Source organism: Zootoca vivipara, chromosome 8 (genome assembly GCF_963506605.1).
Source record: "Zootoca vivipara chromosome 8, rZooViv1.1, whole genome shotgun sequence".
NCBI lineage: Eukaryota > Metazoa > Chordata > Lepidosauria > Squamata > Lacertidae > Zootoca > Zootoca vivipara.
The window spans coordinates 81,505,415-81,529,682 of record NC_083283.1 but is presented as its reverse complement, the minus strand read 5'-3'; the positions used below and the strand labels follow the sequence as shown (position 1 = coordinate 81,529,682).

Below are 24,268 nucleotides of genomic sequence, written 5' to 3'. Positions count from 1 at the left end.
GGCTCGACAGCGCCCCCTCCATTTCGGCGCCCTAGGCCAAGGCCTAGTTTGCCTAAATGGAAGCGCCAGCCCTGCCTGGCCTTGATTTGCTTTGCTTCTTTCCGCCCTTTACCTCCCCACATCTGCACTTCACTTGAGTATTGGCCCATAGCTGAAGGCTTCAGCGTTAGTATTTCAGCACCCCCTAATCAGCTGCACATTCACCAAAGGCTGAGTTCCAGTGAACTCAGTGGGGATTACTTCTCAGTAAACCAGCAGAGGATAATTTAAGTAACTTGAGAATTGTCTGTCTTTGACCAAATACTTCACCATACATTAAAATCAAAAACATTAAGATGCTTCATGGTTCAATATTCTGTGAACTGCCCTGATAACTGCAAGTATAATAATAATAATAATAATAATAATAATAATAATAATAATAATTGAAGGCATTGAATTTTCGCTATTTGTAACAATTGTCCATTCATTAATAGGTTTGAAGCTGACCTGCCCAACAGCTTATTTAAAGGAAGTGGTGTTGGGGGGGGAAGTGTTTGGATCCCTGGGTTCTCATTTGTGGGGTGTCTCAGAGCTCCGTCCTCTCCCCAATGCTCCGTCCTCTCCCCAATGCTTTTTAACATCATGATACTGCTGGGGACCCAGGTACCCAGGTGGCACTGTGGGTTAAACCACAGAGCCTAGAGCTTGCCGATCAGAAGGTCGGTGGTTCGAATCCCTGCGATGGGGTGAGATCCCGTTGCTCGGTCCCAGCTCCTGCCAACCTAGCAGTTCGAAAGCACGTCAAAGTGCAAATAGATAAATAGGGACCGCTACAGCGGGAAGGTAAACGGTGTTTCCGTGTGCTGCTCTGGTTCGCCAGAAGCAGCTTTGTCATGCTGGCCACATGACCTGGAAGCTGTACGCCGGCTCCTTCAGCCAATAATGTGAGATGAGCGCCGCAACCCCAGAGTCGGTCACGACTGGACCTAATGGTCAGGGGTCCTTTTACCTTTACCTTACTGCTGGGAGAGATCACCAAGTGGGTTGGGCTGGGTGTTCACCAATATGCGGATGATACTCAGCTCTACCAAATGCTATTTTTCTAGAAAAAGAGGTGCCAGAGCTCACCATTAGAATAGTAATGGTGCCCACCTGAGAGGTGCGGGAGCTGAGCTCCGGTGAGCTCTGGCTGGAAAAAAAGTCCCGGTTCTACCTCTCTTTAAAATTGGAACCAGTGAAGGCGGTGAAGGTCCTGTGTGGGCGTGTCAAAGCGGTTGGAGGATGGCTGGCGGCTAAAAGATTGAAGTTGAATCCCAGCAAGACAGAAGCACTGTTTCTGGGGGACAGGGGGTGGGTGGTTGTGGGGGACTCCCTAGTCCTGAATTGGGTGTGCAGCCTTGGGGTCATTTTGGACCAGATCTGAAGGCCTTCTAGTGGTTCCCTCACTGCAAGAAGAGAGGAGAGGGCCTTCTCGGTAGTGGCACCGACCCTGTGGAACACCCTCCCTTTTGGTCTCACCAAAAGAAAGCAGAGCAAGACGTTTTGCACCAGCTTGGCTGCAGGAGTTGCTGGAAGAAGGCGGTACAAGGCACCATCCAACCGTCTTAGGGCTCCACTTCAGATTTGTGTAGGGTTTACCCCTCAGTTTTTTACTTCTCCTGAAGATATCCCACAAGGCATTGGAGGTTTATGATTAGAAGTTTCCTTCTCCTGGATGGGCTACACTCCCAGGTTGACAAGCCCCATCTTCTTGGCCATTGAGCCCACTATTGGTCTCATCTGCTCAATCTGCCAGAGCCTGTCTTCGCATGCAGGGGAAGTCCCTAAGTCACTGAGGGTTTGAGACCCATCGGCTACCCTCACCTGGTTTAGGTGGCCAGTTGAAGCTTTTCCCAAGGTGTGGCTGCTGTTTCATGCTGACAGCTTCTAGGAGCCACAGGTGAGAGGCGAGTGCAGGGTAGGGACGAAAGGTGGACCAACTACCCCAGATGGAGCATGGGTCCCCTGCCCAGAGGTCCTACCCCTTCTGCTAACACCCCATACACCCCACATCTCTGCAATACACACAGTTGGCTGCTTCATCCATGTTCAAATCTGCATTCACAAGAAGCACCATCAAGCTGGAGCTCTGGCTGGCAGGGCAACCCAGTAACTCCTGGGTTCACAAGATCCCCGTGGCCTTGAGATGCCCAGTCTTTCTCCAAATCTGGGCCTACCATCATCAGTGCATATTTCTCTATGCCTGTGACTGCATTCACTGGTACACCCTGGCACCCTCCACTTTGTCATCACTGCCCGGGCACATACTGCCCCCTCATGTTAGAATAATCATTGCATGACGAGGAAAGTGTTTTCAGGGAAACCACGTGCTGAACGTCTGCCTTCATCCTATTATGTGGTTCCATACTGGACTGGTCAATATGACGCCCTTTTTGGAAAGCTTAAGAGTTCCCACATAGAGACCATCATCGGTCATCCAATCTTTGGATAATTCCGAGCAGCAGTTTCCTTTTTTTGCAGGCTCCGTTCTCACAGACACAATCCAACTCTACAATAGCAGCTCGGGAAGAAAAGCCATCTTTGCCTTCTTGGCAACTCAGCATTGATGCATTTAAGATTATGGCCTTGGGTAGAATGAGGTGGCTGTGGCCCAGTGACTAATTATATTAAAGGACTGCATTAGGAAATTATTTAGGGGCTGAAGTGTTTACCTTAAAGTATTAAAATCAGAGTGTCTACAAAGAAGGCTTTGGCTCAGACGGATGTGACGGTTCCTCCGCTGATGGCATATCCAACCAGGAGTTTGTGTTCTAATGTGTGGTTGAGCTATTTGTTACATTAAGAGAAGTGCATTTCTCTGCTGAGTGGCAGAAAATGCAGACAGATATAATTTATGTCTTGTTCAGCTTAGACACAACAGTCACAGCAATAAAAGCGGAAAATGAGCAGTGTGGCTTGCATGAGACTCTGCAATCGCGAACATTTATTCACAGGCTCAGGCATCGGTAATCGAGAAACATCTTTTTTATTTTTTCCCATGCAGCAATTGTTGAAAATCCAAGAAGAGTTAAACAATAAAAAGTCAGAACTTGAGCAAGCAAAAGAAGATCACACACACACCCAGACGATACTGAAAATTCTTCAGGACCAGGTGAGTGCGAGCTCTATTAGCAGAGCTGGGTTCCTTGTGCCTTGGTACTGAAAACTTGGCCCAGTAGCATTTGAAATTAGTCCAACACGGATTTCGTTGTCTCTCTCTTGTTAATCGCATATGATCCATGTCCTTACTGTTGTTTGCACAGCGGTGCCTCGCTTAACGAATGCCCTGCTTAACGAAATTTCCGCTTAACGAAATGATTTTTCGAGCGGAGCTTGCCTCGCTAGACGAATGTGTTTTACGAAAAATTCGTCTAGCGAATCGCGGTTTCCCATAGGAATGCATTGAAATTCAATTAATGCGTTCCTATGGGCAAAAATAAAATAAAATAAATCAATGCATTCCTATGGGATTCGCTAGACGAATTTTTCGCTATAAGAAAAGACCCGTGGAACGAATTAATTTCGTCTAGCGAGGCACCACTGGTTTTAAAGGAGCATACAGTAGAGTTGAAGAAGACAGTGTCAAGGCTTAATAGAGCCATGCCTCTTTGGCAGCGGGAGATCTTTAATCTCATCCCTTGTAGCGCATTTTCCTCCACACAGATACCAGCAATGCCTGAGTGTTTTTCTATCTGAAGACAAATGGATTTGGGGGAAGCTAAATATGCCGGAAAAGCAAACGTATTTCAAATGAAACAGCCATTTCTTTGAAGACCAGTAGCGGGTAAAATGAGTTTAGCATCTCCTGTCTCATTCATGCAGATGCATGCGCGCAGGGGAGTGAATTGTGGTGACAGCAAAAGATCCCCAGTGTTTCTATACACTTACCCAACAGTGGCGGGAAGCAAGCCTCTTATAAACTTGAGGATTCTGTTGGGTACGGTTTTCTTTGATACTGTATGATGCTGAAAAGCATGGTCCAGGGTGAGACAGTTAAGTCTGTAATAAGGGGATAACCTAATGATTCTGGAATAGAGTACAGTGGTGCCTCGCTTAACGAATGTCCTGCTTAATGAAATTTCCGCTTAACGAAAGGATTTTTCGAGCGGAGCTTGCCTTGCTAGACGAATGCGTTTTACGAAAAATTTGTCTGGCGAATCGCGGTTTCCCATAGGAATGCATTGAAATTCAATTAATGCGTTCCTATGGGCAAAAAAAAAGTTAAAAAAAATTCAGTGCATTCCTGTGGGATTCGCTAGACGAATAAGAAAATTATATATATAAGAAAAGAATATAAGAAAAGACCCGTGGAACGAATTAATTTCGTCTAGCGAGGCACCACTGTATTGGACACCGTTACGTACCATGTTTATGTGCTATATTGGTGTTGGAAGTTTAGAAGTGCTTATATTGTTAAGATCGCCAATGTCCATATTCTTTTCCCTCTCCAAGATGGTCAGACTAGCCAGGGAAGGGATGGCCTGCCATGTGTATAAATGGGCCTTCCCCACCCGAAATCTGGGTGACAGGTTTTTTCCCCCACTAGTCTTGCCCATTTCCATTATCTGAGCCATGCCGGAAGAAAAATGTGTGGGTTAACAAGAGTCCAGGAAGGTACATTGTGGGAGAGAAAAGGTTCAGCACATTCTGTTGTAAATAATGGACCCCAAACACTGCTTTAGGGTGGGGACCAAATATGGCTCAAAGACGCAACAGAAATCCCTCGCTTTATGCTGGGACGATGTAGTCATTTGTAAAAGACGTTTTGGCTAGCAATGAAAGGCAGCTGCGTCTTTGCCAGTTTGGTGCCAAAACTCAGGCTACTGATTACTTGCAGCATTTCAGAAGCCAAACATCATTTACCTGTCAAGCATGTCCCTTGCATGGAAGGGAGGGCCTCTATTTCCCAGCATAAAATCCAACTCAAGTTTGTCCTGTCACCTTTCAAGCCCTTTGCTGCACACCTTAGACTTTTAGGTGATGCACTCGGTGATGTGCAAGAAAGGTCCCACAATCAAAAATACTGTAATTTAATACAGTGGCGCCTCTACTTACAAATTTAATGCGTTCCGAACGCACATTCGTAAGTTGAAAAAAAATGTAAGTCGAATCCCATAGGAATGCATTGGGAGAAAAAATTCGTACGTCGAAGCAACCCTATCTAAAAATTCATAAGTAGAAAAAATCCTATCTAAACCGCATCCAAGATGGCGGACGGAGCTCCGTTCGTAAGTAGAAACATTCGTAAGTAGAGTTATTCGTAAGTAGAGGTACCATTGTATTCCTTTCCTGAGATTTTCAGGTTTTGTGTCCCAACCCCAGGGGGGAACACATGCCCATGTCCCTCCCCAGTTCAAGCTCTTGTGCCACGAGGAGAGGATGGCAACCCCTAAACATCCTTCTCCTGGCTTGTTAATCTGAGATCAATGTAAGTTGTCCACTGCAAGTTTTGAAGTCTTAAGTGGATCGACACAAATCTTGCCTGTTACAGACAATGTAACAAGAGCTCTGCAAGGTGTGTTGCCTATCTCCAAAGCTTTAGGAAAGAGAGGACAGATTCTTTAAGACAGCAAAAAAGACCAACAACTGCGCTTCCTTTAGGCAACCTCACGATACAGCTGTGGTTTCAGGCAAGTTGTACTGTAATTGGTCAACTGAGAAATTGCCTGCATAGAAAAGGGCTGGGAATTAAACATTATGTCATTGTGGTTGTAGCCATTTTAACTGAAGCTGATAAAGCTTTGTAATTTTGGAATCTAATTGAAGTTAATTCATTCTTGATTATCAAGAGATTAAGCAGCTGCCTGAATTAAACAAGGGACCATGTTTGATAACTTGCCTTAATGACGCAGCCGAGGACTTTCACGCGTGCTCTCAGCAAGGCTTAGTGGACTCTTGCGAGGATCCCGTTCCTAATACTGAAATCTGAGCATCTGCAGTGATGAACTTTTTTTTTACTAGCTAATATTCCACAGATTTAGGCAAGGGCATTCTTGCACATGTTTAACTACAGGGTATGCAATATTTTTTAATTGTTATCCATTCATTCTCCTTGTTAAGGATCTCAATTGTTTTGTAATCTGTTGGTTAAAACTACATTCATTATGCAATCCATTTGTTAGAATAAACAGTCTGGGGGTAAGTATTGATCCAGCACTGAAGTGCCTTTTCTTTTCTTTGGTTAATATGCCAGCTGAGACCATTCTTGGATGGAGACAGCTTGGCCAACTGTCTATAGACTACTGCAACCCATTGTACATGGGGCCACCTATATAAATGGTTCAGAAACTGACTTTGATCCAGAACAGGGATTCAAGATTAATAGCTGGGGTGGGTGCTTTGACTATATGGCACTTGTGCTTTTCACCAGCACTGGCTTCCAGTCGATTACTGGACTGCCACCTAATTTAGGTTAAGGGACCCCTGACCTTTAAGTCCAGTCGCGGACGACTCTGGGGTTGTGTTGCTCATCTCGCTTTACTGGCCGAGGGAGCTGACGTTTGTCCACAGACAGCTTCCCGGTCCTGTGGCCAGCATGACTAAGCCGCTTCTGGCAAACCAGAGCAGGGCACGGAAAAACCGTTTACCTTCCCGCTGGAGCAGTACCTATTTATCTACTTGCACTTTGACGTGCTTTTGAACTGCTAGGTTGGCAGGAGCAGGGACCGAACAACGGGAGCTCACCCCATCATGGGGATTCGAACCGCCAACCTTCTGATTGGCAAGCCCTAGGCTCTGTGGTTTAGACCACAGCACCACCCGCATCCTGCCACCTAATTTAAGCTGCTGAAAAAAACTTAAAGCCCTAAACAGCTTGAGACCAGGTTACCTGAAAGGGCACATTCTCCCATATATACTTACGAAAACTTAATATTGTTTTTGGAGGCCCTGCAGCGGCAATCCTAATAGCCCCAAGATGGGCTGGACATTTTTAGTATGCAGACCTGGTGAAGCGGGTGGCTGTGCAGCATTTTTCCACTTCCGCATCCAGCACCAGATTCCAGACTTCCTGAAACTGACCGCTGAGCAGGAGTTGCTAGCCCATCAGGTCACAAGCTTGGCCTCCAGGATAACTCTAACAGGATTTACCAGCTGGTAGGAGGCCCTACCAGCAGCCAAGGAGGCTGACCCCCTAGATATTCTGCAAGATGGACTAGCAGTGGGTCTTCAGCCAACTAGAGAGGAAAAACGACATACAAAATCACAAAATTGCCCTCGTCCATGATCATTGGCCATGCTGGCTGGAGCTGCTGGAGTCCAGTAACATCTGGAATAGGGTTACCAACTGTCCCCGTTTCCCGGGGACAGTCCCCAGATCTGCGAATAAGTCCCCAGACAAAGTCCATCCCCAGAATGTCCCCAGATTTCATCTAATGTCCCCGGGAAATGCAGCGGTGGCAGTCTCAGCAGCCCGGAGCAGTTGGCTCTGGCTGGCTTCAGGAGCTGCTCGGAAGTGCAGGGGCTCTAAGATGCAGCTTCTGGGCTGCCTCCACCTTCCCTGACCTCAGCAACTAAGCTGTGAAGGCAGCCTCCCAACTCCAGAGAGCCAGTGTGGTGCAGTGGTTAAGAGAAGTAGACTCGTAATCTGGGGAACCAGGTTCGCGTCTCCGCTCCTCCACATGCAGCTGCTGGGTGACCTTGGGCTAGTCACACTTCTTTGAAGTCTCTCAGCCCCACTCACCTCACAGAGTGTTTGTTGTGGGGGAGGAAGGGAAAGGAGATTGTTAGCCGCTTTGAGACTCCATCAGGTAGTGATAAAGCAGGATATCAAATCCAAATTCTTCTTCTTCTCCTACTTGCGTACAAGCAGGAGCGGGGCGGGGATCTCTCAGCTGTGTGAAGGGAGGCTTCATGCTGCCTATCATAGCTTGCTTGAAAGCAGGAGGGGGGCAGAGATCTCTCAGCTGGTCAACGGAAAGCCTCCTTTCCCAGCTGAGGGACCCCCGCCCCCTCCTGCTTGCACGCAAATAGGAATGGGATTGGGGCTGCTCCGATGGAAAGGGAGGCATCGCGCTGCCCGAGCCTCGCCACCGCCACCGCCGCTCTCGGCCCTCCTTCTCTGCCTTCCATGCCTGACCCACCGTGCTCCGCTTCCCCACACCCCAACAACTATGGGGCTGCCCGGGCTCATGGAGAAAGGAGATAGAAACCTCGGAGGAAGGGGGAATGTTATGTACTGAGCTGAATCATAGAACAATAGGATCCAGAATCAGCAGTCTGATTGGTCCACAGGAGCCACCCAATCCAACTCCACGTGGAAGTGAATCCGCAACCTGATTGGCCTGCAGGAGCAGCCAATTAGGCTGCTGGCAGAAGTCAATCCACAAACTGATTGGCCCACAGGTGTAGCCCTGAAGTAGCCAATCACGCAAAGCCCATTGTGTAAATAATGTATATAAGCAGATGGTTTTGGGAAAAGGGCATTCTTCTTCTCTTCTTCTCCTTGATGACTACGAGCTGAAAAAAGAGCATGAAATTCACTCTCGACTCCGACTATATTTCAGGGAACATGGCAGTTGAGGTCAAGGCGGCGGCCGCCCCTCTGCCACTGCCATCGCTGCAGCATCAACGTCCCGAACGTGTAGTATTTATTTATTTATTTAAAGTGTCCTCATATTCATTGAAAAAAATGTGGTAACCTTAATTTGGAAGGCTACAACATCCCCATCTCTGCCCTATTGCCTTCCCTGCTTCCATGGTGTGGTGTTGTGGTTTTCTTTTATACTTCGAAAGATATTCCCTCTCCTGCTTTCTCTCTCAACGTCTTGTAGTCACACGGAATCTGTGAGATCATTCTGGTTGCAACCGTTTGGGATCTAAATGAGCTGCTCTTTCTTTCTGCAGATGCTTCCATGAGAATAGCACTCTTCAGCCTTTTGAACCAGTCGAAATACATTGCTCAAAAGCAATCATTAGCTAACTGCAATTTAGCAAGCAGCAACTTGCAACCACAGCAAAGTTTCAAATTAATAGCAACAAGAATGGAAAATGAAATCATTTATTACTCGTAAAAGCCAGTTTTACATACTTTTTATGCCCTGAGACTGCTTTCTAATCTTATTATTTAAAAAAATAATGATCCTGTCTGAGAATTTGCTTCCATTTATTGTTTTTATTTTCAGCTAACCTATCAGGCCTTATGTTAGCTTCAAACTAGTTCCAGCAAAAGCTGAAACTATATGTTCCATCTGTTTTGCTCATTGGTGCTCCAAATAAATCAACAATAAGTATGTGAAATATTCCAGTAAAAAATAATAATTTTGTCTTCACAGTTAAAAAAAAATACCAAGGAGTTAGCAGAGACTAATGGTCGTGACGAATCTCAGGCAAATGTAGGTACAATTTTGTATTTCTTTGTCAAGATCCCATGCTTACCATTTGCACTCTGAAATAAAAGTAACTGCATTGAGTTAATGGCTAGGGAAACATCTGCCTTTCCTTGGAATCATAGGTTCACTTCCAAGCATGCTTATTTCAAGACAAATGAACTTAATTTCCCAATCTCCCTTTCGGAATTAACATGTCTCTGGTAAGAAATGGCTGGCCTGCTTTGTAGCATTCATCACAACAAAGCTTTCTTGTTTTTCACTACTGGAAAATGTATGGGACCTAGAAGAATTGTGAAGAATTGGGGGGGGGGGGACCGCTGCAGCTTTCAACAATGAGTTTTCAGAATCCTAAGGTCTGCTCTTTAATTCTTGCAACTTCCCAAAGCAGCTTTGTAGCAGTGAAGTTTCAGGGCCTAGTTACATTTTAATTATTCTGTTACGTTTTAACAATTTATATCTCATCTTTCACAACTTTCTCAGGGCAGTTTACAATAATGCAGTAAAAACAATAATATAGTACAGTGGTACCTCGGTTTATGAACACAATTGGTTCCGGAAGTCTGTTCATAAACTGAAGCGTTCATAAACTGAAGCGAACTTTCCCATTGAAAGTAATGGAAAGAGGATTAATCCGTTCCAGACGGTCCGCGGAGTAACCGTTCATAAACTGAAGCGAACTTTTCCATTGAAAGTAATGGAAAGTGGATTAATCCGTTCCAGACGGGTCCGCGAAGTACTTAAACTGAAGCGTTCATAAACTGAAACATGGGTGTAATTGGTTCCGGAAGTCTGTTCATAAACTGAAGCCTTCATAAACTGAAGCGAACTTTCCCATTAAAAGTAATGGAAAGTGAATTAATCCGTTCCAGATGGGTCCGCGGCGTTCATAAACCGAAAATTCATAAACCGAGGTGTTCATAAACCGAGGTTCCACTGTAATATAATACAGGCAACAACACTGACAAATCTAAAATAACAAATGGCAGAGCAGAAAATGGCTTGTGGAAGCCAATTGGAGCAGAGAAGTGCTGGGATGTCTTCCCCTTTGATGGCTGCTACTCCATTCCAAATCCCTCTTCCCAAATCTACCTTTCCCAGGAAAATGATTGATTTTGTTACATATAGATGCAACATGTCACATATAGATGCAACATGCAGTCCTACCCTTCAAATTGGTGTGCTAAAGACCACTGGAGGAGGAAAGGGGAAACGGTGGGTGCGGTCCACCCCGGCTGTCATCCCTGAGGGGGCGTGACAGCCCCACCCCCCTGGGACTAGCTCCGCCTCCTCTACAAAACCCTGAGCTGAGTTGCTTGCCATCCTTACATGATTTTCTGTGCAGAAGACTTCCTGCTTCCTGTTTCCTTCTTCAGCTGCTCCCCATGTGGCAAGGACTGAGGAAAGCAAGAGTGAAGAGACAGTGGCAGTGTTTTCCAGGAGACTCTGTCTGTGCTTGTCAGCAAGTCACAGATCAACATGATAGCTCTGCAGTAGCACCCACAGTCCCTGAGGGAGACAGAAAATCTGGCCACCTCAAACCCTTCATCCTCGGATTGTAGGGATGATGATGATGATGATGATGATGATGATGATGATGATGATGATGATTTATTTACATCCCACCCATCTGGCTGGGTTTCCCCAGCCACTCTGGGCAGCTCCCAACAGAATATTAAAAATAGAATCAAACATGAAAAACTTCCCTAAACAGGGTTGCCTTCAGATGTCTTGTAAAAGCCACTTGTTTATTTCCTTTACAGCTGAAAGGAGGGTGTTCCACAGGGTGGGTGCCACTACCAAGAAGGCCCTCTGCCTGGTTCGCTGTAGCCTCACTTCTCGTAGGGAGGGAACCGCCAGAAGGCCCTTGGCGCTGGACCTCGGTGTCCGGACTGAGCAATGGGGGTGAAGATTCTCCTTCAGGTCTTCCTTCAGAGAACGTCAGCTAGGAGCTGGGGATTAAAGGGCTGTGGGTCCGGGGCACTCTCTCTCCTGCTTAGCTCCACAGCATTTTCTGTCTTTGCACTCTAAAGAGAAATTGCTTTGTTGCAGATTTGTAAGTGGTTCCAGAGAACTATAACTGAGAAATAGGGGACATGGGTTCCAATAATAATATTAATAATAAATAATGCTGAAGCTTTCATTTGCTGCAGTAATGAGCATCGTTGATGGATGAGAACCCTGTAAAGAGCATTTCAATATTAATAAAAAAATTCCTTCAGTAGCACCTTAAAGACCAACTAAGTTTATATTTTGGTATGAGCTTTCGTGTGCATGCACACTTCTTCAGATACACTAGAAACAGAAGTGTCAGACCCTATATATATACAGAGGGTGGTGGGGGTGGGTGGGAATGGGTGATGGGCTGATGGGAGTGGTAAACCTGTGGATGGCTGTTAACGACTGCTGATGACTGCAATTAGTCCTGGGCTGAGGTGCTAAAGAAAGCTTGATCATGCATAATGAGATAAGAATCCGATGTCTCTATTCATCCCAGGTGCTTCCATGGTTTTAAGCTTGGTAATTGATTTCCAATTCAGCAACTTCTCTTTCCAGTCTGTTCCTGAAATTTCTCTGTAATAAAACAGCTGCTTTGAGATCTTGTATAGAATGTCCTGGGAGAGTGAAGTGTTCTCCTACTGGTTTTTCAGTCTCATGGTTCCTCAAGATTAATACTTCTTCTAAAATGGTGGTTAGTTAATACGCAACAGTGACTTTTGAGGGGGAAAGCTTTCAAAACTACATTTATTACTAAGGAAAGTTTACAGTTCTTTTCCCCTTGAGGCTAGTCTCTAAATCTGAGCAGATCAAAATGCCCTGAGAGAGAAGGATTTGGTGGCTCCTGCTTGGTTATTAGTGGTCTCTGATGCATTTAATGGGATTAGTACCTATTTGATACAGTTGACAAGTTGGATTTAGCAAATACCCTCATATTCAGCACAAGATCCGCGCGGTGTTGCCAAAGAAATGCAGAGATGCCTGTCCCATATTTTAAAATATCTATGAGAGGGTTGTTACTTAAACCAGCATAAAGAAGTGCATTCCAGACAGGGCTGACAGGCAAACTGTCATCACATGCACGGCAAAGATCCACTGCAAGAAATGCTGATCTCTTAGCATTGCTGTGTTGAAAATAATCCTCCTCCGGACCTGTGAAGCTCCTCCTAGCTTGGAGCTGGCCTTGGTAAGCATCTTTGCAGGGCAATCATCCTTGTTCCTTTTCCTGTTTTTGAGATTGCAGGCAAATTAGACAGCCTTCTTTAGAGAAGCACATAGTTGTCAGGGGAGATGCTCTTGCCCTTTCGTTTCTGCTGGACCGATTTGCTCCATTACCCTACCCCCAAGTCAAGGCAAAGTGGAAAGGGAAATGGCTTGTATGTCCTTCCCTTGTTTGGTGCTGACAGCCAGCAGAGCAACATCTCAGAGCAGGAGTAGCCAAGGCAGGGCTCCCCAGATATTGTTGGATCCCGGTCTTCCTCGGTCACAACCAACATGGCCATTTGGGCATTGTAGTCAGACAGTACGAGAAGCCACCTTGACTGAGAGGCTTTCAGTACATAGCAAAGGGCTGTGGGTACAGGAAGTTCTGCCTTTTTCTCTTCTTGCCTTTGGTGACGGTTTTTCATTTGATATAAAAAATCCTTCATCTAGACTATTTCATGCTCTATTTGTTTTGTTTCATGATCAATTTTGACATCTGTAGTTTTAGATTAGAGTGTTGTGGTGGTTCTGGTTCCCCATGATGAGAGACAACGAACAGATAAAAATAAAAAAAAACCTTTTATGTACAAAGTGGTCCAGCACGGTCTTCATCTGGCAGGTCGGGAGGCCATAGTGCGTCACGGCCTGATCCAAGCAAGGAGGGTCACGACAGGAGCACTACCACCATGCAAATACATGGGGAAATATTGAGAAAGGAGTCCCCTAGATGCACGTTTGGGTTAAAAGGGGGTCTTGAGTTTGAAAAGGATTGAGGAGTACTGTGGTAAAGAAAAGAAGTGGTATCTGAAGAAGTGTGCATGCATACAAAAGCTCACACCAATGACAAACTTAGTTGGTCTCTAAGGCTTACCTTCCAAGTCCCGGACTGCAGAATCCGGGACCGGCAGCCATGTGACACCGGAAGTTGCGTCAACGTAACTTCCGGTGTCGCTTTGCCCTTCTACGGGCACCAAAAATGGCCGCCGCCGGCTTCAAAAGTAGCTTCTACGCATGACCGGAAGTGCGCCGACGCAACTTCCGGTGTCGCCCCGCCCATCTATGGGCACAAAAAATGGCCACTGCCGACACCGGAAGTCACGTCTACGCACTTCCGGTCATGCATAGATGCGACTTTTGAAGGCGGCGGCGGCCATTTTTTGTGCCCATAGAAGGGCAAATCAGAAAAAAATGGCCGCCGGCAGGAGAAAATAACGGAGAAAAACAGGAGACCAAGTGATACAGGGGACCACCGGGAAAAGGTAAGTAAAAACGGGGGTTTCCCGCGGAAAACGGGGTACTTGGCAGCTATGCTCTAAGGTACTACTGGAAGGAATTTTTCTATTTTATTTTTATTTTGTAAAGAAAAGAGGAATCTTTGAATCTCTGTATTTCTACCTTCATTTTCACACCACAGGTTCTGGCAAGGTGGAACTTTGATAAGGCAAAACTGAAACGTTAGCTAGTTTGAGAGTAATTTCTAAAACATGCTAGGTAAAAATGTGGAGGCTCTGGCAATGATCATGGTTTGTTCTCATAGGGGTCCCACAATAAATCAAGTCAATCTGGAAATGAGCTGGCTGTGTTGAAGGTTTTAATCTAGTCTGCTCAAGTTGTGACCCATCAAGCCCAACACTGCCCACCACCCATGTAGTGACCGGTGAAATGCCTAACTACTGCCATGTTCTTTGCAGTCCAAGCTGGGGGGAAGGGGCGGGCACAGAATTGAATTGAACAGAACGGAAGGCAAGAGGTGGGGGGGGGCACTGAACTTTGGCCTTGCACAGGGTGCCACTGAAATTTGAGACCACTTTTCTTTCTTGTGTGCATTTGGGCCTTCAATATTTCACTTTTAAGAAACTCCCACCCATCTTAATGGACTGCCTTCTCTTTGATTATTTCTGACTACATTGGGATATCCTGTGTTCAGGCAATATTTTTTACAATGCAGTCTATAAATTAGAGATTTATAGAGATGTCTAGAAATTAGAGATTTCCAGCCCTTTTATAGTACTCCAGTTCCCAGGATGCTGTAAACAGGAGCCTTGCAAGCTAAACAAGTTTCGAAACTGTTTTTTTTTATATATGTAAAGTAGTATAGACTATCCTAGACATCAGCATTGATTTCTTCTTAACCCGTTGATTCTGTCATTACATATACTGTATGCTGTTACAAAAAAGCTTTTGGTAAATGCCTTTTCTTAACTGAACGCTTTTCAAACAGAGGTGCTCTAAAGTAGTTTATTCAGTTTGTCATGAAATTCTGAAGCTATGACCATCTCTACAAATACAGGTGCTTCAGTGTTTTTTTTGGGGGGGGCAGCCCATATTATCTCTGTGGCAAAGGGAGCAAAGATAGGTGACAGATAGGTTCCCTTGCACAACTCTTATTTATTTTAATGGTGTGCAAAAGAACTTCCCAGTGGATTGGGCTCACAGTATGGTAATGCTGCGTCCATGAGCAGCAGAGCAGCAGGAATGGGGTTCTTTGCTTGCCTCTGCTGCGTATTATTCCTAACAGAGCAAGAATAACTTAAGTTCAAGGCTCTGCCTGACAGTTTTGAAGCTATTTCTACGAATGGCTGGCCAGGTGCATATGGAAATATTGGTTCCAGCTAGCTGCTTTTCACATCGTTTGAAGTAGTCTCTCACCCGTTGCATTCTGCAGCAAGGAAAGCCAAACAGAAGGGGACTCTCAGGCCTCCTGAAGGGGATCTCAAGCCCCTGCAATGTTGCTCTGCTGACATGTCTGAGCCAGTAACCAACTCCCCAGACTGGCGCAAACAGCACATGTAGAAGAAACAAAATAAAAAAATTCCTTCCAGCAGCACCTTAAAGACCAACTAAGTTTTTAATTTTGGTATGAGCTTTTGTGTGCATGCACACTTCTTCAGATACACTGAAATAGAAGTCCCCAGACTTCTATTCTATATGTAGAGAAAGGGTGGGGAGGGGTATGGGTGATTGACTGACTGACTGATTGACTGACTGTAAACGACTGCAAATGGTCTTGCATGAAAAAGCAAGGGGTGAGGTGACTGAAGATCGCTTTATCATGTATAATGAGATAAGAATCCAACGTCTCTGTTCAAACCAGGTCTCTCCATGGTTTTAAGCTTGGTGATAAGTTGCAATTCAGCAACTTCTCTTTCCAGTCTATTTCTGAAATTCTTTTGTAGTAAGACAGCTACTTTGAGATCTTGTAAAGAATGTCCTGGGAGATTGAAGTGTTCTCCTACTGGTTTCTCTGTCTTCTAATTCCTGATGTCAGATCTATGTCCATTTATCCTTTGGCGTAGGGTCTTCAAGTCTTAGCTAAATTTGCTGAGGAAGGTAGCAAATCCTAAAGAGACGATGACACAATCTGGACCTTTTCCTTCCTCACCTCCAAGAAAGAAAAGGAAGAGACACTGCTGACCTAGTTTGCAATTGGGAACAGAGAGCTTCCGGAAAAAGATCAATAACTTATAATTATCTTTCCTGTAGCTGTAAATTAAAGTAATGATCTTTTTTTTTATAGAGATGAAAAATGCCAGCAATACTTATTGAAATGGATAAATTCTACATAAGCACCTCTTTTATTTAGTTTTGTTTGTAAACTTTATAGGAAATCAATGTGTTGACGGTACCAGTGGTCGGCCAAGACAGAGAAAAAAATCCTGAGAAGCGAAGCCAGCCAGTAAAATCAGAAAAAGAGGCCCTGTTGATAGGTAAGGTGACCTGGACTCCGTTTCTGAATCATAACATCACCTACAGCAAACAAGGGGTGGCTGTGCAGGAATTAGTGGCCTTGAAACCATGTCTTACTCTGTGAGAAACAAAGAATGTAATTGTGACCAGATACAGTGGTACCTCTACTTACGAATGTTTCTACTTACGAATGGAGCTCCGTCCGCCATCTTGGATGCGGTTTAGATTTTTTCTACTTACGAATTTTTAGATAGGGTTGCTTCGACTCACGATTTTTTTTCTCCCAATGCATTCCTATGGGATTCGACTTACACATTTTCTCAACTTACGAATGTGCTTTCGGAACGCATTAAATTCGTAAGTAGAGGTACCACTGTACATTTGGTGACAGTGAATAACACTGGAAATGAAAGCATCGCTGCAACATTAAGCATAAGTGTAAAAGAATTAGATCAGTAGAAATGACACAATCAGTGCAGAGGTTGCAGGCGTGTCCTAATAGTTTGATTCACCCATTGCTTTTTTTTTTAAAAAAAGGATAACTATACCCTAAGCAGCAGCAGTTCAGATTTCAGTGGAGACTGGGCAAATGAAAAATGACAGCAGAATAATTTTGCTTCCTTCCTTCTTTCCTTTCTTTCTGCATATACCCTTCGGCTTCTCAAACGCAGCCTGTCCCTGGCTCTTTTAGATTTTTTTTAAAAAGTGGGTTAAGAACCACAAAATGCTTGCGCATACCTAAATTTTCTTCTACTATCTCCGTTACCAGTGCTCAATAGTTGAGGTCCCCTCTCCTCCTCGGCAACTTGTCTGTGCAACATCCCTTTGTATGTCCTCAGCAGTTTGGAGCCAGACAGAATAGGAGCACATGCATTCCCAAGAAATCCAGAAGAAAACCAGTTTGCGTCCGAGAGATCCCAGCATTTTGGCCACAGAACCAAATGTCAGATAATTCAGGAAGGGTAGCCATTTCAGTCTGAGGCAACATCGTGACAATAATCTGGTGGCACCAAAAAGATGCAACTAGTTTTTATGTGGACTGAGCTTGTATCATTTGATGTGGAGAAAGAGAAAGGCAGGCAGAGGAACTCTAGACCAGGCATGCCCAAACTTCGGCCCTCCAGATGTTTTGGACTACAATAATAATAATAATAATAATAATAATAATAATAATAATAATAATTTATTATTTATACCCCGCCCATCTGGCCGGGTTCCCCCAGCCACTCTGGGCGGCTTCCAACAAAACAGAAATTCTAAAACACAGAAATCCATCAAACATTAAAATACAGAGATCCATCAAACATTAAAAGCTTCCCTAAACAGGGCTGCCTTGAGATGCCTTCTAAAGGTTTGGTAGTTGTTGTTCTCTTTGACCTCTAGTGGGAGGGCATTCCACAGGGTGGGAGCAATTCCCATCATCCCTGACCACTGGTCCTGTTAGCTAGGGATCATGGGAGTTGTAGGCCAAAACATCTGGAGGGCCGCCGGTTGGGCATGCCTGCTCTAGACGAAGGCACACACTACCAGCTTCTTCTGGTAAGATGTGATTCTTTTTTCTTTTTCTTTTTTCTTTACTAAGAAATAAGTAATACAGATAAGACAGACAAAATGGGTAGTTTTAAAATGGAAAAATAGAAACCCGCCTGAAAAAAATGTTTCTGTTTGCTCACTAATCTGGATTAAACACAATCCATGCTGAAATTATTAGAGCAATTCAGACAGTGCAATTTTGGATGAATTTGGTATTCAACATTTTCATGACAAGAACAACTGAAGCAGAAAATATTCTCATTTCCATGCCTACAATTTTTTTTTATTGGCAAATTAAGCATTAAACTGAGAGCTGAAACAAATGCTCCCAGAAAGTGTTTGCTGTGAAATCTTCCCCTTCATCTTGGTCAGCTGGTGGGGAACTGCAGTCATCGTTGAAAAGTGAGTGGTTGCTTTTAAGCGTGGTCGTCCTAATTGTTTAGCAAATATAAGTGACATAATTTTAGTAAGAAGCAGGCATGGTCATAGGAAAACCTTATTTTGTTTTGCCTAAGGAAATGTTCAAGTTTTGTGTTTGTTTTAATACAGGTATCATCTCTACCTTCCTTCACGTCCATCCTTTCGGAGCTAATATAGAATATCTCTGGTCTTATATGCAGCAGTTGGATTCCAGGGTAAATTGAATTCACTATTATCAGTTGTGGGGTTATAGAAATATAAGATTGGATGTAACTGTGTGGAGCAGATGCAGGACAGAGGCAGAAACCCTAGCCATTCTTGATCAAAGAACTGTCCAAAAGATGTATTGAGTCCCATTCTCTACTGTTTTTGCTGTAAAAGCAAATTGATTAATGGGCACCCTTACATACATAGCTAGGAGCACCATTAAGATGATTCAATCTGTCTACACAGTCCAGCCAAACATTTGTCACAGCTGCTCAGTGAACTTGCCCCTAGAGCAGGCATAGGCAACCTTGGCTCTCCAGATGTTTTGGAACTACAACTCCCATGATCCCTAGCTAACAGGGCCAGTGGTCCGGGATCATGGGAGTTGTAGTTCCAAAACATCTGGAGAGCCAAGGTTGCCTATGCCTGCCCTGGAGAGATGAGCCACACTACCTGCTGAAGGGAAGGGAGAACCCCCCCCCGGCAGCTGCCTCTCCCAATCTGGCCATTTTGCCGCTATCCATTTTAACAGGAGCAGCCAACATGGTGCCAGCCAGTATGGGCAATGCTGAGGGGTTGTGGGAGTTGTGGTCCAAAGCAATTGGGTGGCACCATGTTGGCTAGTCCTGTTAGACCAGGCATCCCCAAACTTCGGCCCTCCAGATGTTTTGGACTACAATTCCCATCATCCCTGACCACTGGTCCTGTTAGCTAGGGACATACCTGCCAAGTTCCTGTCAGAGAAATAAGGGATCAGACCGGAAGTAGCAGGCCGGAAGTAGCGCTGTCGCCATTTTGGAACTGGGCGGAGCATGCTCAGAAGCGACTTTTGATGCTGCTTTGCCCAGTTCCAAAATGGCCGCCGCGCCAGAAGTCACACTGCAACCATTTTGGAACTGGGCAGAGCTGCATCAAAAGTCGCTTCTGAGCATTCTCCGCCCAGTTCCAAAATGGCCGCCGCGCCAGAATAAGCCGGGGGGGAAACAAAAAAATCCGTTTTTTCAGCTGGGAACAGCTGGACAAACTGGGGTTTCCCGGGGAATACGGGAGACTTGGCAGCTATGGCTAGGGATCATGGGAGTTGTAGGCCAAAACATCTGGAGGGCCACAGTTTGGGGATGTCTGTGTTAGACTCAAGTCAAGTAAGATTTGTCTACCAAAAATGTTACCAGGGTATCTGCTGCTCCACTCCCTTCAGACACCAGCCTAATTTATATACAGTACGTGCTTCCACACAAGAATAGCTTTCCCCACTGTTACCAAGACAGGGATCTTAAATCCATCCCTAGTTCATTCACAGTTGAATTCCAAGTGTTTTCCCTGCGCTGCTCGCTGCTCTTGTGATGGGTGCAAAATATGTGCATTTCACAACAAAATAAAAGTGGAGGTGCAGCCATTAAGCCCTGGCAGAAGCGGCAATGGTCACGCAAGCTTTTGAAGAGTGTCCTCCTGGCGAGAATCTCTGAGCTTTCAGGCCAGGCCAGCCAGAAAAAGGTTCCCATGTGTCAGGGGCAGAAAACATGGCTACAAGGTCCCTTTCCAACCTTACTCAGAATTAAGGTGAAATGCACCAGAGCAATATCTGCGCTTGATGATTTGCAGAACTGCCCACCTCTCTGCCACCAATTCTTCCGAGGGCATTGAAGGAGAGCAGATGAGAGAGTGTCAGTGGCGCAAACAGAGCCATTATGGCAAAGGTCCCCAACTTCTCTGGGTTCAGGCGTACCTGGAAATCAATGAATTGTGACGGTGATATATCTAATTAGAGCCACACAAAGGGCGGTCCCGTTCTCAAGTTGCCACCCTTGAGGAGGTACATGGTGAAGGGCCTAAGATTATGATTGCAGATTATGATGGTCTGGGTGGGCGCATACGGTTCATTGATCTGACTAAATATGCTCATGAATGCAGTTCTTCTACTACTCTCAGCTGCCCAAAGGTACTTACTCTCTTAAACTATTTTGCCTGTTCTCCCAAACACACCTGGTCAGTGGTGGGAGCAGCCAATAGCAACTTGTAGAGATAAGAGAGGGGGGAAGTCCATTCCTCACCACCACCACCACTTGAAACGCACAGTGCATAGCTGCCAAGTACCCCGTTTTCCCCGGGAAACCCCCGTTTTTACTTACCTTTTCCCGGTGGTCCCCCGTATCACTTCGTCTCCTGTTTTTCTCCGTTATTTTCTCCTGCCGGCGGCCATTTTTTTCTTTCTGATTTGCCCTTCTATGGGCACAAAAAATGGCTGCCGGCAGCTTCAAAAGTTGCATCTACGCATGTCCGGAAGTGCATAGACACAACGTCCGGTGTCGGCGGCGGCCATTTTTGGTGCCCATAGATGGGCGGCGCGACACCGGAAGTTGCGTCGATGCACTTCCGGTCATGGGTAGAAGCGACTTTTGAAGCCGGCGGCGGCCATTTTTGGTGCCTATAGAAGGGCAAAGCGACACCGGAAGTTACGTCGACGCAACTTCCGGTGTCACACGGCTGCCAGTCCCGGATTCTGCAGTCCGGGACTTGGAAGGTAAGGCACAGTGGCCTTTGCAATTTGTTTTCTTCCCAAGGACTACAAATGTTTTCATCTGAGCTGCGGAAGAATTTGGGGGCTTCAACCCTTGCCTCTTGTCTGAGGCAGGTTTTCATGAGCTCCGAAGTTCTTATTCAGACCTGCCTCAAGAGCGTTCTGCTGACATCTCTAAGAGAAATACAAGAGATTGTATGGGTGGGGGGAGACATATCAATTAATGGCATAAATTGCCCTAGAAAAATGCTCACGAGAACCCATCCCTGGCAGGATCTGAGCATATCCATCAATTATTTGAGATCACAAATGGACTGTCTTTTGCTGTGTTTTCATCCTTTTCCTAGATCTCTGCAAATGAAATAGAAATGCTTTTGATGAGGCTTCCACGCATGTTTAAGCAAGAGTTTTCTGGAGTAGGAGCAACACTGGAGAAGAGATGGAAGTTCTGTGCCTTTGAAGGAATTAAAACAACTTGACTGTGGACGGGAATGGAACTGTGTCGGGGAGGAGAATGGTGGGGCATGGCAGGGGCGAGCTGAAGTATTAAAGGGCAACCCTTAGGTTTGGCATACACATTCCCAGAGTACTCCAAGCCTGGTTTTAGTTGCATTTGTGATGTCCTCTTGTGAAAATGTAGTTGTGTGCCAGTTCCAATGAAAAGGGGGAGGGGGGAACAAAACTTCTGAAATGTGACAGTTCTGTTTCCTATGAAAACTCAAAATTAGCTCACTGAGCAAATGAGAAGAATTTTCGGTTACTAAGCTCCAGCGATATAAATGTAATATGTAGTAGATCTTCCTCAAGTTCCATTCCTGAGAGTCTTTCTGTTTAGTAAGAATACAAAAGTGATTTCACAGTAAGAGAAAGTATACCAAAAGCAAACTTGAAAATGTGTCTCAACAGTTAATTGTATTTTGTAAATTAAGTTATCTCCTGTACCAGGGACTTTTGCCTTATTGCTAGAGGCCTGGAAAAACAAAATGTGATTGGATTCCTTGAGAATGCTTTATCCAAAATATTATTTTTCTATTGTAACTATTCTCCGTTCTAAGTTCATTTAACATAGATTGCATATCGATTTTCATAAACATGTAAATAACGGAGGAAGTCAGTGTTATTGTATTGTATTTGGTATGTAACATTCAGGGTTATTGCATCCAAAAATAAGTATCCAGTTGCATTACTGTTACAGATTTTATAGCAAATATATTAATTTTTCCCAATAAATAGGACTTCTACCATAATGGCTTTTTCACAAGCTGTTATTTTTTTGATTCCAACTTATTAAAAATCCCAGTTCAGTATAATACCATTGCTGCCTTTCTGCTGCAGCAGAAGCCAGAGATCCCATTCATTCTGATGTAGTGCGTTAGACGTCTGTGTTCTAGTAGGGACAGAATAAAGTAATGTGAGACTGGATCCGGGGACTGAGAATGGTTACCAAAGCAGCCTTTCACTTTACTTATTTTTTGCTGAAATGAACAAATTATATCTTATCTATCACCCATCATTCATTTAATTTATATTATGCCCTTCATCTGGGGATTACAGGGCAATTCACAGCATAGAAACACACAAATACATAACAAAATAACAGGACAATAACCCACCCATTCCCACAGTTTAAAAGGCCATAGATGGTTTAATCAGCCAAATACCTACCGTATGTTGCCTTAAAACTTCATCATCCAGATTTCCTTTTTAACTTAAAAAAAACACAATATGAAGCATATATATTGCCACATTATGGAGGATATATAGAAGACCATCAATAGTAGTTTATATCCTTTTCAAAGTAGGCTAAAGAAATATATTGGTTGTCTTAAAGTAAGAATTGCCATCTTCTTTTTTTCTTCTTTTTTGAAAGCATAGTGTATTAGAACTATTCCATTCAGGGAACAGCAGAGAGAGAGAGAGAGAGAGAGAGAGAGAGAGAGAGAGAGAGAGAGAGAGAGAGAGAGGTCTCACTGAAAGGTAGAACCTTGTTTCCCCCTTGCCTCAGTGGATTATAACAAAAGGATCGTTACAAAAGGTCTGCAAACATGTTTATTTATGGTAATTTCCATGTTAAAATTATGGGGAACAACTTACAATAGCCAGTTACATCGGTTTCTCGGTGCAATTATGACAGTAAATTAGTTTCTGATTTGAAAAATGTCCATATGGAAAATTTACTGCATTTCGGCCTCACACATTTGGAAACACTTGCATGAGACATCCCCACGGCTGGACTCAGCTCATTATTTCTTATTTTAATCAGCAAAGGGAGGGAACTATGTTTCAGTGGCGAGAGGCAACCAAATATTTTACACTACAAGACGTATTTGCTGAAATGATGCCAGGTGGTAGCTGAGAATCAGCAAGAGAGTGACGGTGCTTTCATTTTCCCTTTTTTGGCAATGTGCAGTTTGGAAGCTGAAGTCTTATTTGTGTGCAGAACATGTGCCGTGCAGTAAAAGAACACAAGGAGCACTTCTTGTCCCCACCACCCTCATGCTACCATCTGCTATAGCTACAATAAAATATCTGTTTTATTGGACTCCCATTGCCATGGAACCATGGGAACCGCCCATTTCCAAATGTATTTATTTCCACCCAAGAAGGAGAAAGGGAGGCGTTACTGTGAGGGGAGATGTCTACAGTACAAAAATCCAGAGGAAACTCGCTTCCCCAGTGCCTTCCCATCAAGTATTTAGTGAGCCACAATATTGTGAAATCAGCGCTCAGTATCCCTCCAGGCCTACTTAACCTGATCTATTTTGCATCTGAGGAAACAGCATGGGTGGGCTCGTTCCATATTGCTTGCTCTCAATATGAGGGGGGGGGAGGAAACTGGAGGGAAAAGAATGCCAAGGCATGGCTAAAAAGCAACACGGGCAGCTGGTGTAGCCTATGTGCCAAGACGATGAGGTACAATCAGCTCACCCCTGGCTCACATATTGCCCACCTGGTCTTGGGCAAACCACTTTCAGCACAACAACAGCGCAAGTCTCCTCCACCTGCTCAAGGTGTGCTGTGCCTGTGTCAGGCATTTCGGAAGAGATGCTAGCCTAGTTCCTAGAACACACCTGCCCTGTTCCTGCCTCTCAGTGCTGAGCCAATAACTACGGGGATAACAGACAAAACGGCTTATTTATAATGGACTATAAAAGTAACGGTTATTTTATTAACTGTCGTGGTCACCCCAAAATCTCCATTTCAAGGGAGAGAAACTAGTGGTGCTCAGAACCCCCTACATGAAGCAACAAGCAAAACACACACACGCACACACACACACACACACACAAAACCAATAAAAAAGAAAGTAAGCGCGCACACACACACACCCTCTTAAAAACGACAACGGAAGGCA

The 24,268-nt window shown here is 44.7% G+C and overlaps 1 protein-coding gene across 3 annotated transcripts in view; it reads left to right on the top strand.

The window, feature by feature from the left end:
• ENOX1 (ecto-NOX disulfide-thiol exchanger 1) overlaps window positions 1-22,214 on the top strand; it is a 270,937-nt gene extending 248,723 nt beyond the window's left edge. For all 3 annotated transcript variants that reach the window (XM_035103504.2, XM_035103500.2, XM_060278089.1), the window contains 5 exons: window positions 3,026-3,133; window positions 9,294-9,353; window positions 16,153-16,255; window positions 18,318-18,403; window positions 21,261-22,214. In XM_035103504.2, coding sequence (XP_034959395.1) covers window positions 3,026-3,133; window positions 9,294-9,353; window positions 16,153-16,255; window positions 18,318-18,403; window positions 21,261-21,392 — 489 coding nt within the window. In that variant the 3' untranslated portion in view covers window positions 21,393-22,214. The remainder of the gene's footprint in view (window positions 1-3,025; window positions 3,134-9,293; window positions 9,354-16,152; window positions 16,256-18,317; window positions 18,404-21,260) is intronic.
• The last annotated feature ends 2,054 nt before the right edge of the window (window positions 22,215-24,268 follow it).